General features: G+C 41.2%; 1 protein-coding gene across 7 annotated transcripts in view; it reads left to right on the forward strand.

Annotated features, from left to right (window-relative positions):
- Positions 1-15,684, forward strand: part of TANC1 (tetratricopeptide repeat, ankyrin repeat and coiled-coil containing 1) — a 73,756-nt gene extending 58,072 nt beyond the window's left edge. For all 7 annotated transcript variants that reach the window (XM_071435578.1, XM_071435575.1, XM_071435574.1 and 4 more), the window contains 14 exons: positions 173-780; positions 2,154-2,262; positions 2,476-2,598; positions 3,421-3,657; positions 4,274-4,459; positions 6,347-6,425; positions 7,782-7,915; positions 8,657-8,780; positions 8,893-9,068; positions 10,062-10,194; positions 11,013-11,104; positions 11,542-11,688; positions 12,173-12,273; positions 13,135-15,684. In XM_071435578.1, coding sequence (XP_071291679.1) covers positions 173-780; positions 2,154-2,262; positions 2,476-2,598; positions 3,421-3,657; positions 4,274-4,459; positions 6,347-6,425; positions 7,782-7,915; positions 8,657-8,780; positions 8,893-9,068; positions 10,062-10,194; positions 11,013-11,104; positions 11,542-11,688; positions 12,173-12,273; positions 13,135-14,497 — 3,612 coding nt within the window. In that variant the 3' untranslated portion in view covers positions 14,498-15,684. The remainder of the gene's footprint in view (positions 1-172; positions 781-2,153; positions 2,263-2,475; positions 2,599-3,420; positions 3,658-4,273; positions 4,460-6,346; positions 6,426-7,781; positions 7,916-8,656; positions 8,781-8,892; positions 9,069-10,061; positions 10,195-11,012; positions 11,105-11,541; positions 11,689-12,172; positions 12,274-13,134) is intronic.
- The last annotated feature ends 13 nt before the right edge of the window (positions 15,685-15,697 follow it).

A 15,697-nucleotide genomic window follows, 5' to 3' on the forward strand; every position in this document is an offset into this window, starting at 1 on the left:
AGGCAATATTTGCAAAACCATCTCAGGGTTACTGAATTCCTTTTTAAGCTGGTACTCACTACAGAAGGGAAATGTAGCAGAGATGCATCGTTGAGTTGTCAGTGCTGGAATACTCTAATGTCTTTGGTTTGCCTTTTTTTTTTCTATTTTTCCCCCCCTCTCTCCCTCACAGGAAGTGATAAGTTCACTGCCATTTATTGCAATATCCTTGGATAATTTTCCAGAGAACAAAGGAATTCATGATGATTTGAATGCTTATATTCAGTACAGAATTAATAACAGTCAGGAAATTATAAACAACATGTCTTTAAATGGAAAAGCTGATGCAGCTACAATTGGGAAAGTGAGTAACCACCTGATCATGAGAAGCCTGGGATCTTATCTCTATTTGAAACTCACTCTGGATCTTTTCCAAAAAGGTCATTTAGTAATCAAAAGTGCAAGCTACAAGGTTGTTCCTGTGTCTCTGTCAGAGCTGTACTTACTGCAGTGCAATATGAAGTTCATGACAAACTCTGCTTTTGAGCGAGCTCAGCCCATATTGAATGTGGCATTGGCATCCCTGCATCCCATGACAGATGACCAGATTTTCCAGGCTATTAATGCAGGACAAATAAACAGTGAACAACAGTGGGAAGACTTCAGCCAGAGGATGGAAGCCCTTTCATGTTTTCTGATCAAAAGACGTGACAAAACACGCATGTTCTGCCATCCTTCCTTCAGGGAATGGCTTGTCTGGAGAGCAGAAGGTGAAATTACTGACTTCTTATGTGAGCCAAGGTAAATTAAAACTGCAGTAATTCATGTTCAAATAACCAAAACTAGGTTTTTTATATTTATATTTTATATTTATATTTTATATTTATATTTTATATTTGATTACAACAATTGGTGAGAGGAAAGAGTGATGTTAAAATACAAGCACACCTAATGTTTTCCAGAATGAAATCTTTTGTATATTTAGAGGTAATGTTACTTAAGATTCAAAGTTTACAATGCATAATTGACTCTATGGAAGTCAGAAGTTTGCATCTGACTTTGCTACCTTCATGGAGAAATTAGAGTGCTATATTGTTATTAACACAGCAAAATTGTTTAGAATCCTGTGCAGGAGCACCTTGTCTATGTAATGTAGAATGCAGGAATAGAAGGAACAGATCATTTGTGCTTTTTAAAATGTACAAATAATGAGACGTTTTGTGCTGTAATTATATCCTGCTGGCATTGTTCTAGTTGGTTCTGTAACTTTGAGAGCCAGAGGTGGTTGAGTTGGAGACAGCAGCTGTTACTGTTCGTCATGTTCTCACAGTTGGCTCCCCTTTCTTTTTTTCATGTTTCTTGGGGTTTACAGCTTTTCTGTTTTACAAAAGAATAAATAATGCTGACATTTAAAATTATTACCAGCCCAAGACTTGTCTGAGCTTTCAAGTGGCTGTAACAGAACCAGTTCTGTAGGTGGGACTAGGGGCTTGCAGCCTTGTGGACCTCTGGTCTCACCACACTGGGAACTCCTAGTTCTTGCCCCAGCAGCAGTGGGAGCTGCCTGGGCCCAGGTAAAGCTTCTGATGGTGGAAAGTTCTGCTCAGAAATGTCTGAAGGTGGGGTGAGAAGTCACTTCCCACAACTCACCCCTTCAGATGAAGAGTCCAGCTAACATACGGCTAATTGCCCAGTTCCAATGTATAGTGTGATTAACAAACAGTATATGATAACCTTCTTTTCTCAGGGTTGTGCTGCTCTCACTGTTTCCTAGAACACTGACCACCACTAACATAGGTGCAGAATTACTAAATACGTGTTTTCACTCAAATTTCACTAGCATTCAGATCTTGCTCTTCTAAAAGGATTGACTTCTTTCTGACACGCCTGCAGTTCCTGGCTCTGAGAATGCAAAAGGGAGCAGTATGTAAACCACTTCACAGCTGACACAGGCCCCCTGTGAGGGGACAGCACAGAAATAAATACCAGGAATGTTTCATCTTCAAAATTTGTCATTTTTCATTTTGCATTATTTTGTTATGGAAGGAATTTTGTTTAGATGTGATGGTATGTTTCAGTAGTCTGACAAAGTTGAACTCTTATAACAGGCATAAAGATGTGTATTTACTGAAATACAATTATAAAAGTGGTTCTCTCTTAATCCCTTTTATTAGGAATGGACATGCTCTACTGGCTTTCATGTTTTCTCGACAGGAGGGAAAGTTAAACCGCCAACAAACCATGGAACTTGGCCATCATATACTTAAAGCTCATATTTTCAAGGTAAAGCTTGCAGCTTAGTAGGCTTTATGATCTATTCATGCGAACACATCATAGAGGTTCTCCTCTGACTTGCTTGAATAATTTGTTGGGAGCTTATGCAAAATATTTGGTAGTGCTATCAATCCAGATTTTATTTCTTTTGATACTGAGTTGTAGATTAAAATAGGATTTCTAATTCTACAGAGAGATTTCCTGTTATATCATTTCTGTTAGGGTCTCAGTAAAAGGACCGGAATTTCTTCCAGTCATCTCCAAGCCTTGTGGATTGGTTATAGTACTGATGGACTGTCTACAGCCCTGGCTTCTCTAAGAAACATCTACACACCCAACGTGAAGGTAAGAACAATCAGCAGGGCTGTACAGCCAGAGCTTTGTCTGGCACTGGGCAGGGGAATGCTGAAGTCAGTGTAACCCTTCAGCAGAAAAGCACCTGGAGCTGAACTCTTTTGTGACAAGCTTTCATGTACTTTTGTAAGCTGTTGCTTAAGTTCAAATCAGTTTTCCTTGATGGAAAGAAGGGTTTTTACTTTTTTCTTCTGTGGCTGTGCACTGTAGCACAGGTAGGTGTGTGGCTGCATTTCTGGGATCAGATGTTCCACATGGCCTTGCTGGGCAGAGCTCAGTGCTCTTTGCTTCTGTGGGAAAGTGTCAGCTGTAAAAGGGGAAAATACTGTGAGAGGATGGGATTTAAATTCCACAACTTTACACTGTTATTTGAATCCCCAGATGATGGATAGCAAAATCCAAGTCAGTTGGAATTTGAGCCAACTGCTAAGGCTTTTAACTGGAAATTTGTGTGTACATAAACACACATGTGCATACTCTCGCCTTTTTTTTTGAGATTTTCTTTTTATCCAATCTGGTTCTCTTAATGGAGGTAGTTGCAGAGTAGCAGCAAGTCACACATGCAATTGTGATGACAGGTAGAGAGTTTCAGGGGAGAGACAGGTCTTCTCTTGGGAGTGCAGTGCTCAATAATACAATAATATATTTACTAAGAGAAGATTTTAAACTGGTGTATTCCTATATGTGTGTTAAAGTTGATGTCTGCCAATAAAATCTGCATCAAAATTAGGGTGTAACAAATGAGTACCTGATCAAGATATCAAATTCAGACAAATCTGAGGAAAACATTGTTTTGTTTAAATTAAATTTTAGGTGAGTCGGCTGCTGATTTTGGCAGGAGCAAATGTGAATTACAGAACTGAAGTACTGAATAATGCTCCAGTGCTGTGTGTTCAGTCACACCTTGGACATGAAGAAGTGGTCACTCTTTTACTCGAGTTTGGAGCTGCTATTGATGGAACTTCTGAAAACGGGATGACAGCCCTTAGTTACGCAGCTGCTGCAGGTCACATGAACATCGTGTCACTGCTGTGCAGAAAAGGTGCAAAGGTAAGCTGGTGCACAAAGATTGCCAAGCCTGCAGCCAGAAGAGTCATACAAAGGCCCAAAAAAGCTGTTATTGATTACTTAAGTGTATAATTATCGAGCATAGGCCCATGGGGTGAGTCCAGACTTCCGTGAAGCATTGTGCACGTGCCGCTGGTCACAACCCTCCGGCAGAGCTGTTCAGCCGGTTTTGGGTGCCCCTCACTGTGCACTTTCACGACCTGTTGTCATCAGCTTGTCAGTGACTGTTACCAAGAGAGTGTTGGGGCCCTCTAAAGTCGAGGTCAAGGGCAGCCCCTGCTCTCCTTACCCACCCTTTGGTCCCCTCAGAGCCGCTGGCTGTCCAGCAGGCTAAGCACAATCTCCCCTTGGCAAGCCCATGCTGGCTGGTCCTGCTCACCTTGTCCTTCCTGTGTTTGGCAGTGCTCTCTGGGATTAGTTTTTCATCAGCTTCCCAGCTGCTCAGGTGAGGCTGTTGGGCCTGTAATTCCCCAGATGTTCCCCCTTGTCCTGGAAGTCAGGAGTGAGAGCTGCTCTCTCATAGTGCCCTGAAGCATCTCCTCTCCACAACCCTTCATTGCATCTTTTAACCTCAGATGTTCCCTCTTCTCCCCTTCAGGCTGACCTTGCAGACAAGAAGGGCCAGTGTGCTTTGGTGCACAGTGCACTGAGAGGGCACTGTGGAATCCTTGAGTTCTTGCTCGGCCTGGTCTGGGTGGCTCCCTCCCAAGAGCAGGATTCACTGAGGAAGCGCCAGGCACTGCAGCAAGCTCTCACAGCGGCTGCCAGCATGGGGCACTGCCAGGTGGGTTGGAAATGCAGGTCCTCCAGATCTCCAGTTTGACATTTTCAGAACTGTACAACAGTGCTTGCAGCTATTTTTAAAAGAGGCTTGGAAAGAATTGTTGACACTTCTGATATTTATTGTAGTATATATTAGCAGCTGGTTTAAATGCTCTAGCTGAGTATCTGGTAATTCAGTTTGCTTCAGGATTTGTTTATATGTAATTTTCTGTCTATTTTGTCCTCCCTGTCCTTGGATGTAGTCCTGAATCTCTAGTGGTGGTGATGACTTTCTGTATCACTGATCCACCCAAGTATGTTTCTACTTCAGGTTGATATTTTTCTTCCAATTTTTCATTGCATGCAATCACACAGGCTTCAGTTTTTAGCTTGATGCACATGCCAACTTACAGACTTCAGCTCAGTGTCACTTTAGACAGAAATTTGGGAAGGAACACTAAAAATAAATGTATGTGTTAAAAATAAACACATAAGAAGTACTGAAAATGCTTTAGATATTTAGGTAATACAAGTATGTCTTCTGTTCATTGGGAAAATAAACTGTAAACTGTTACTTGATAGAAGAGTAATGGGTAAGTAAAGATATGAATGAAGATCAACTGTGCAAGAGGACTTAGTTATGTAGTAAGTGAGTGCCAAAATGGAAACAAAATCTTCAATAAAGCTGTTTCAATATTTACTTCTTTTAAATCTAGTTTTAAGTTTCTATAAGATAAAGAGTCTGATCTTCGAAGTTGTTTAGATGATCCAAATATAGAAATATCTATGTGCAGTTAATTTATTATATGGTATATAAGCCATTGCTGTCTTACAATATAAACTTGAGGATTCTGAGCTATGGTTAACTTGGATGAATAGATCATTCCTTTACTCCCATGAAAGTTCTTGTTTGCTGTCCACTGATTAAATTAAAGCAGTCAACTCCTGAATATCAACAAAAGAGATCACATTAATCATAAATACATACCTGAAAAATGTCCATCTTTCTCTATTTTTAAGACATTAAGAAGCTGTATTCTTAGCTGAAAAGAAGATCTGTGTGTTTCATGAATTTTAATAAATTATGTCCTAGCATTTTGAATCCTAGGATTTTCCATACATTGTATACAACAGTTTTCAGACAGCCTGAAAACACACAGATCCTTTCTCCTTTCCTGCCTTTGTTTTTTCCTGTAGCATCCCAGACTTTGTTAGTATGATTCTTCTCCCTCACCTGTTGACTGCAGCCTCAGTGACCATGTGCCCCATTAGAAAATCTATTTAAAACAGTCATAAGTAAAAGTTTTCATTTAATGATCTTTTAGCAGGTGGTTTCAAAACACAGATATCCTTAATGTTGTAGAAACACAGCAAAACTTTATTTAAAGCTTTTTTCAGCTTTAAAAATTACCATTTATTGATATGTGCTTACACTATTCTGGGAAGAAATTTAGAACAGGTAAGCTATAAGCAATGTGGAAGGAAAAACCTAGGTATCACCATTTTACAAAATGTATGCAAATATTCTCATTTTTGCTCTCTTGTTTTAGATGATCTGGAGTTTCCTCACTGAACTAGGAGGCTTTATTTTTGCCATTGTTTATTTTGATTATTCTGTTCTATATAGGTCACATGGGAACTAATTAAATCATAGTCATGCCAAACAACAAATTCACAGAAGAGCACTGGGCTTTTTTTAAATTGTTTTCAATAACATTCACTTGTCTTAAAAGTCATTCTAAAGTCCTACTGAATTTGTTTTGAGTAATACTGATTTTCTTTTCTATTGATTATATGCATTGAGAGAGAAGCACTCTCACTTGTTTTACATCTTTTTCTCCCTTGTGTCATATGAGTGACAACTGATGCTCTTGTGGCTCAGCCCATCTCTGCTCAATGATTTTGGCAGGTGGTTCATTACATCTTGACAGTTGAAAAAGACCATGACATGGACATCAATGACACTGATGCCTTATGGGGAGAAACAGGTATTTCCCTTCTTGTGTGTTTCATAATTAGCATTGCTAATTTAGGAATAAAGAGTTGTTAATCTTACTTTTAAAATTTAATTCTCCATAATAAAAATAATGGAAAATACCAGATTTAATAATAAAATGCAGTTTATAAGTATGGTTTTAATTTACTGAATCTATGCATCTCAAGTATTGAAGGACTATTTTATATTAAAATTACTGTAAATTACTGACTTTTTAACTAAATGGAAAATTGTGGAAATACAGTGCTTAGGTTTTAGTGTGGAATTTTATGGGATTCTCTGTCTGAGAACCTTTGTTTAAATATCATTAGCTTTCAGGAAATGCTGGGCCATAGCCTCATTTGTTCTGATTAGGCAGTGGAAGCAGAGATGCCTTTGGGCATCTGGGAAAGGCCAAATGTCGTTTTTAAGGCAGACTGTAATGCCTGCACTGCAGTTCCCTGGTGTGCCTTGTGAGCGGCATCTCCATGCCATGGAAACAGCCGAGGGTGAGGGAGCAGCACTGGGATGATGGTCAGTGGCCTCTCACATCCTAGAGAAGCAGATGTGCTTTGTTCCTACACGTGTACAAAACCCTTGTTGCAAATCCAGCGAATTCCAAAAGCCATATATCTGTTTCTAAATTAATTCTGTTCTTCAGTATTTTCCTGTCAGTATTTTTTAATTGAAATCCTTGCATAATACATTGGGAATCTTCACTCACTGAGGAAGTGAACTCCCTAAAAGGGGGATTTTTGAACAAGTCTCAACTCTTTTGCTTGTAATATTGGTATCCATAACAATTACTTTCCAGTTGTTCAGCTCTAAACAGTTGTTATAACTGTTACACAGTGCAGTTTCATCAACTGAGGAGGGAATGGGTAAGATAAGTGCTAAAAAAGAAAAAATTACTTCTTCCTCTAGTGTTTGTAATTTCCTTTACTTTCAGCATTCATTGGAATTTAAAAAAAAATTCTATTTGACTGTGTTTGAAAATGATAAAATCACTTCTTAGAAGAAAATGGAAGTTACTAGGCTTTAGAAGCTGGAGGAGCAAGTCCTTTCCTGATTCTTGCATAAGTCACATGTTAACTCATCTTTTAATACTTGTTGGCATGACTGGTGAGGCTTCAATACAAACAACATAATTTAAATTTCAAGTTCTGTTTAAAACACAATATGAACAAAATAAAAGAGGTGGAAAAATTATGGTGGGGAAAGTATTTTCTTTTTTTTGTTCTTTTCAGCTTTCACTAAGTGTCCCAGTGAAAAGCTGAAAGAATGGGGATTCAGTAATACTCACATATTGTGCATGTGTCCAAAGGCCAAATAAGCCAAGAGCTGATGTTGATGCAAATGCTTTCTCTAGCGCTGACAGCTGCTGCAGGAAGAGGAAAGCTGGAAGTGTGCCAGTTACTGCTCGGGCACGGAGCGGCCGTGACCAGGGCCAGCAGGAGAGGCGTGCCCCCGCTCCTCTGCGCTGTCCGGCAGGGCCACTGGCAGGTCTGCACTGCTCCGGGGGTCCTGTGGGAGGCGGTCCCTCATTCCTCCCATCTCTAGTTTTGAAAATAATTGGTGTCAATTTTCTAATACATGTTTGCATCTGCTTCAGAGGGATGTGCTCAGAAGCTTCACTTCCAAACCCTTTGTATCCCTGGAAATAACTTTAAAAGCACGTTGGCGTCACAACAGTCTTAGTTATAATATACCTGAAAAATAAATGTGAGTTTAAAATATTTTATTTCCTAGACCAAGATCTGAGGTGATTTCAGACCTTTTGTACTGCTGCTGTGCAGAAGAGAGAACCTTGGATTCAGAAGCCTTCCTCATGCTGGCCTCTCCTGTGAGAAGGCCTTGAACTGCAGTCAGGGCTTGAGCTACATAGAACTTCTCAGTGGTTGCCATAAATACACCTTAGTCCTCTTGTTAAAAGTTCATGATATTATAGCCAAAATCTCAATCTGCCAATTTAATAAAATCATAGAGTTGGTAAGATTGGAAAAGCCCTCCAAGACCATCAAGGCCAGTTGCTCCCCAGGCCTGCCAAGGCCACCAGTAACCCATGTCCTGCAGTGTTAACACCCACATGGCTTTTAAATCCCTTCCGGGATGAGGCAGGTGGGAATTCCACCCCTGCCCCTGTGCCAGGGCTGGACAGCACTTTCTAAGAAATTCTCCTAATATCCAATCTAAACCCCCTCTGGTGTGAGGAATGTATTTTTAAATTGGTATTTTCTGTTTCAGATCGCTAAACTTCTAGTGGAACATGGGGCTGATGTGAATTTAAGTGATAAGCAAGGCCGGACACCGCTGATGGTGGCTTCTTGTGAAGGACATCTGAGCACTGTGGAATTTCTCCTTTCTGAAGGTAGAAAATAAATAGCAGATTACAGCTGCACCAGGGATTGCATCTGGGTGAGTTCAGGAATTTTTCCATTTAAACAGAGAATCTTCATAACAAAGTTCATATTATTTTACAGGTGCAACTGTTTCATCTCTGGACAAGGAAGGACTGACAGCTCTGAGCTGGGCATGTCTGAAAGGCCACAAGGAAGTAGTTCAGTATTTAGTAGAGAAAGGTGCAGCCACTGATCAGACTGACAAAAATGGAAGAACACCCCTAGACTTGGCAGCTTTTTATGGGGATGCTGATATTGTAAGTATAACAAAACATAACATTCAAGAAAAAGTTACCAAAATTTAGGATTTATAAAAAATATTGCCTACCAAAATAGGAAATTTGGGGAAGTAGCCAAGAGGATTACACTGCTCTCATCTTGACTACAGTGAAAATGTTTGCTCAGGAAAGCATTTTCTAGATAGGTAGAAGCTCAGAATTATGCTGCAAACCCACAGAGGTCCCTTCTCAGGGTCCTGATCAGTTGATGCCTTTGTAGACGAAATACCCCAAGAAGAGGTGTAAGAAGAGGAAGGGCACACTCAGGTCTGTGTGCACTGTGGAACTAGACAGAACAGCACACGCTGTTCTCACACTCACTCACACCTGTGTTTCTGCAGCTTGCATACCCAAGGTCTGTTTCAGCTGCTGCTGTGGCGTGTAACTCACTATAGCATGTTGTCCCATTCAGCTTTGTCTGAATTAACTTGAAATTGTAAGTGATAGTGGCTTTGGTAGTTTTCAGACACTGTGTTTTTGCCCATGACACTGGGTACTGGAGGCTCTGCTGGAGAATGAGGGGTGTCCAGGCTCCTTCCTGTCCCTGGATTTGCTGTAGGTCATTGTCCTGGAGTGGTGCCAACTCCCATTTCCCTGCCTAGACCCTTCAGTAGGTCTGTGCTCAGCTACTGGCCAGGCTGGGACAGGGACAATGCCAGTAGAGAGGTCCTTGTGCAGGCCCATGGCTGTGGGTCATGGGGCTTGTCCATGGGCAGGACTCTTGGTGCCTCTTCCCTTACAAGATCACTGCTGGTGGCACTTGAGCAAGTAATGGTTATGGGAAAGAGCTGCTGCTTCCCTCCAGCCTGCCTGTGCTGTGGTGCCTTTGGTGGGTTTTAGATGGCTGTACTGTACTCAGCAGCATATGCTCAGTGTGTTTCAAAGAAGATTACATGGTACCTTAAATATTTCCTTGGTCTGCCTTTTGTACCAAGAGCCATGTTACAAAGCATGTTTCATTTCTTCTCCCAGGTGCAGTATTTGGTGGAGAAAGGAGCAATGATTGAGCACGTGGACCACAGTGGCATGAGGCCACTGGACAGAGCGATTGGCTGCCGCAATACCTCAGTTGTGGTCATGCTGCTGAGAAAGGGAGCCAAGCTGGGTTAGTGAAACTGCCCTGCACCGTGACAAACAACTGGGTTCTGCTCTGCCAGAATTAGTTATTTCTGTGAAGTAGATGAAATAAAACACCAGATTTTTGCAGGCTGTCTGGTTTGCAGATGCCTGCCTAAGATAAACAATCTCCTTTAAAGGCAGACACACAAGACTCACTTTAGAAATTAGGAAATGCAAGGACTTTTATTCTGCTCCTTCTTTGATGTGTGCTGATGGTGAGGTCTGGAGGAGTTACTGTATATGATTACTCTGCCTTAATATATTGCCTTAAGACAAGAAAATGGTGATTGTGCTACTACTGATACATAATTGTGGCACTATTAATGATTTAGATTAGGAAGCTTTACTTTTAAATAACACTCTTCTAATAAACTATAGAACTGTGTATTTTTGCAAAGGGTAGGCCAAAGAAATGTAAGTTATGTATTGCTAGTAGGCAAGTACATGATGCGGTTGTGTATGTGATAATTACTGAATATTTAGTACATTCGAATCACTATTTCATATTATTTGGGTAGTAAGTGTGATCAAATACAGATTCTTACTTAGGCCTGAATTTAATTGTGACTTCTATACATTCCTTCACAGCGGTGAAATGTATCAGACCATTTAATACCTGGCTGCTGTCCAGGTGGTGCCAGAGATGCTTTTTAAATGCGTGCACCCTAATTATGATGATAATAGTAATATTGGTTCCATGTAGGTGGAATATATACTGAAGTAGGACCAGGCTTTCTGCTGTGGTAGACAGCAGGAACACACTTTCTTCCCTTTTGTCAGAGACCCTTAAAATTTAACTTGCAGGAAATGCAGCGTGGGCAATGGCCACCTCCAAACCCGATATTCTCCTGATTCTTCTGCAGAAACTGATGGAAGAAGGAAATACACTCTATAAAGTAGGTGGATTTTTCTTTTTTTCTGGCAGCAGAACATTGGACTTCTGCCTGAAGGTAGACTGAATGCCTTTATGCCTCCTTTTCAGTTATATAATCTAACATATTACAACTCTGTTTAAAACAGAGTAGTAATACATCAGATTATATGATTTTTTTTCTGGTACTAGTAGTAGTACATATTAGTGCAAATATTACCCTTGTCAAATACCATTAAACATTTGAGTTCAGAAAGGGACACAAACTCTGATTAACATGCAGGTTCTCCCTGTGCTTTTCTGACAGTGTAGTTCATACTGTGTATATTTATTAGAGAATCTCTCTCTGTGTTTTCTGCTTGAAGGGCATCTCTTGTTAGATGTCAAATATAAATATGCTTTTTGGACAGTATTGCAATATTAGACGTTTGTGAAAAACTTCTTGTTCCCTAAAATTTGCAGAAAGGCAAGATGAGGGAAGCAGCACAGCGCTATCAGTATGCATTGAGGAAGTTCCCAAGGGAAGGGTTTGGTGAGGAAATGAAAGCCTTCACTGAGCTGAGAGTTTCATTATACCTGAACTTGTCACGATGTCGCCGCAAAACAAATGTAAGCTCTTGCTGTTAGTCTGCTGCCTCTCTAGCATTGGGAATCTGAGACTTATATCCTACTGCATTACTGGGTTGTGTGTGGATATCTATCTGTGCTATTTTAGAATCCTTTTCACTATATCCTGATCTTGGGCTTTATTATGTCAATAAATGGGTGGCTTATAAGGTGAGGGCATGTTGTCGTGGGGGATCTATTACAGCTGGTCTTACATCATGCAGTAATTGTGGAATGATGAACTACTGGATCTTTGTGGTACTTTTAAAAGACTGAATACAAAACATTGCTACCTTTGTTATCAACCAGCACAACCAGGTGCCATGGCTGTGCCCATGTGTGCTTTCAGCAAGTACCTGCTCTTGCAGACCGGGGCAGGAGCCTCTGCCACGTGCGCTGGCTGCGCTCCTGGAGCCAGAGCACGACCCGCAGCTGGCAACTTGCTTTGCCTGGCGCTGTGTAATGGTGTGCTTGATTCCTTTATTAGGATTTTGGAATGGCTGAAGAGTTTGCTACCAAAGCCTTGGATCTGAAGCCTAGGTGCTACGAAGCCTATTATGCCAGAGCGAGAGCCAAGAGGAACAGCAGGTACTGCAGAGATTTTTTTTTAACTTGCCATTTTTAATAACTTGTTCTTTTCTGCTAGTTGCATTTCAAATTTGCAAAGAAAAAATTATTTTTTAGTGCACTTTACATCTGTACTGGGTCTCTCTTATCAGATAAAGCCAACCACATCCAAATGGTGATATTGAATACTCGGTAAGTACTTATGAGGCAGTCCAGAAAGTAACAAACTCATATGAAGAGGGATTATTTTAAATGTAACAGTGAATAGGTCTGCTGCTCCACATGACTCAGCAGAATGTGACCAGCAGTGTGCCACCCAATTCCAGCGCTTCATTGTTTATTGCCAAGCTTGCAGTTTATTACTGGCTACTTTGATAGGAAATAATATGATGAATCGTTAGCAGTTGAAGACAAAAATAAGGGGAGAGAGGAGGAACCATCTCTTTAGGATGAAAGAATAACAAACTATAGTGGTGTAGCTGAAGTACAGGAAGAGGTGTCTTTTTGATTCACCATATCTTTTCTAAACATCAATAAATGGTCATGAAGCAGAGTTCAGCAGGTTCCTATCTCTAGAGGTAACTGTGGAAGAGCTTGTGAGACAAATTGTCATTTCCTGGTGTTCCCAGCAGAGAGTTCTCCTGCCTGTCTGCATGGCGTATCAGGATACTTTAGGGAAGCATTCAGGGTTGGGTCTGTGCTTCCACCTTAGTTAAGAATTTCCTGAGGTGGAGAATTTCCAGTTGTAATTTGTCACCACCTGCAGCAGGAAGCAACAAATCAGGACATTTTGCTAAAAGGGTGGAGGTGGAATAGTAGTAGGCAATGCTGGGACACAGATTTGCCCCAGTTTTCATTGTTTACTTATTTGTTCCTAAACAGAAAACTACTTGCTGCTCTCTCTGACCTACGGGAAGCCACTCAGATATGCCCCAGCAATCAGGAGATAAAACGTCTCTTGGCTCGGGTGGAAGAGGAGTGCAAACAGTTCCAGAGAACACAGCAACAGAAGCATCAGTGTCCACAGCTGCTTGAACAAACCAGCAATTCTGATAATGAGGAGGAAGGAATTGTATCAGGTGTGAACGATAATTTTAATCTTCGAGACAGGGAAGCTGACCTGCCACACCCCAGTGAATCTGTTTCTCCTCCACAAAGGCTGCAATGTTCCTCTGCTGCTTCATTATTTAGCAGGACCCTTCAAGAAGGTGTTCAGAAAGCTCAGTGTGTGTCCCCTCAAAGCAGAACAAGCAACAAATACCTGAGAGAGCCAGGTTTGATAATGCAGCCAACAAAGCAGGCACAGATTGTAAAAACGAATCAGCATCTGAGCTCCATCCAGCCTGGATCTAAACCAGGAAGCAGTCAATGTAGCACCAAGCCACAATCACCTTTGCAGCATCTTCCCCACAGTCCCTTGCCCATCCGGCACTGTGGAAGTCAACAGGTGGATAAGACAAACATATTTTCATCTGGAAGCATTTCCACAGATCCCACTGCTGAACTGCACAATGAGAAGTTTGTGTCTAGCCAGCGTTCACATCCACAGCATCATGAGACTCTCTCTTCTCGTTCTTTTGCTTGTAAATCTAAACCTGGTGACACATCAACAGCCTCTGCTCCAACGAATTTCAGTGACTCAAGGGAGCAAAGCCCTGTAGCCAGTGGTGGCTCTTCTGGCTCTCCATCCAGTAGTGTGATTCTTGCCAGCTCATCAAGCAGCTTCACTGCAGCCAGCAGTTTGTCAGGCAGTGTTAAGGGGCTGGGCCCAGATGTTCGACTCAAGGAGACCAACATCAGTCAAGCTCAGGGCACTGAGCACCGACCTCGCAATACCCCGTTTATGGGAATCATGGACAAGACTGCAAGGTTTCAGCAGCAAAACACACAATCTAGTCGCACTTGGCACTCTCAGGCAGCAGATGGATTATCCACAAACGTTGCTTCTGCAGGCATTCAGCCCTCCAACTTGGAGCAGTTCTCAGTTAAACACTACTCAACTAAGGGATCCTCTACAGGTGCTGCCCCTGGAGATGGCAGCCAGAGCAGCGTGCAAGCAAAAGAACGTGAGGAGCTCCCATGCCAAACCCCTCCCCACTGTACAGACAGCAGATCACTCAACCAAGGTTCTCATTTATACCCTGATGCTGTAGCCAAACTGCCATCCCACAGCACTCAGGACGGCCCCCTCAGTCACGTCACCACGGCAAAACCAAAGCGATCGTTCATTGAATCAAATGTATAAATACTGTTCTGTACATTGACAGGGGAGACTGGGCTCACAACATCACAGGGTCTGACTGCTCTACAAAACACTGACTGCCTCGGCATGGCTGGGTCCCAGAGAGCAGTCTTTATGGGATACAACCACTTCCAACTGTTCCTACCATCACAGGCAGTGACAGTAACTGGAATAACAAATTAGTGTAGAAAGACTTAATTAGGTTGGCCTAGGAGCTCGAGCAGAGAAATCTTTCCTATCACATGTTACCATTAAATAAGCCTTTCCTTTCACATATGGCTTCAGTCTTGGCTTTTGGTTCTCTTGCATCTCACACATAGTACTCATGCCTCTCAACTGCTTACGTGCTGATGTCTCACAGCAGCGCTAAGGGCGATAATCTGCTGCAGAATACTCAGATCTGTACATGCATGCATTTTTTTCAAATCAAATTATTTTATCACTTTTCTAGTGGGATCTAATTTGGGTTGCATGATGTACATTTAGGAAGCATAAATAATTTGTGTATGAGTAAACTATAAGCAGCCATGCTTTGATGTGTAAATAAAACTATTTTTAGTAAATAGAAGAAATTAAATAAAATGAGTGACATTTGCATGTGTATTGGGAGGCTTTGACCATATTGGTTATTGCACTGAAGAACACACTATTATGGCCTATTAACAATAATCGCACTTTATATAGGGTATCTAATCACCTTTGGGTGCTATCTTAAAGCAAAATGATTTATTGTTTATTTGTGAAAAGGTACAACAACTGAATGCTTAGTAAATGTTTTTATGGGAAACCAAGAAAGGGATGGCATGAACGTGAAAGTCTGAGGAACAGTGTATGTGCAGTTGCATGACAGAATGAAGTTGAGACGTTGGTTTTTTAAGGAAATGAAGATTTTTATTGGCAAGAACATACTGAAACTGAACTGCTGCAGTGACATTCCTATGAGTGCAATTCAGGTGGAGTGCTCAGCTTTATATTCTTCCCATTGTGCTTGATTACAGTGTTCGGTGTACATTGTAAACAGCTGTACCCAGCTCTACACATCCTTTTGCAGTTTGTATCATTACACTTTAGCTTATTTATTGTTTACTGTTTCTTTGATATTTTGTACAAGTCCCATATTAGTCTTGTCCTCTAGTTCTATTTTTGCACAGCTACTGTACTCTTTCCATACAAAATAAAGATTATTAATACACCTGTGGGATG

Source organism: Agelaius tricolor, unplaced genomic scaffold (genome assembly GCF_023055355.1).
Source record: "Agelaius tricolor isolate 1412-34295 unplaced genomic scaffold, bAgeTri1.0.p SCAF_10, whole genome shotgun sequence".
NCBI lineage: Eukaryota > Metazoa > Chordata > Aves > Passeriformes > Icteridae > Agelaius > Agelaius tricolor.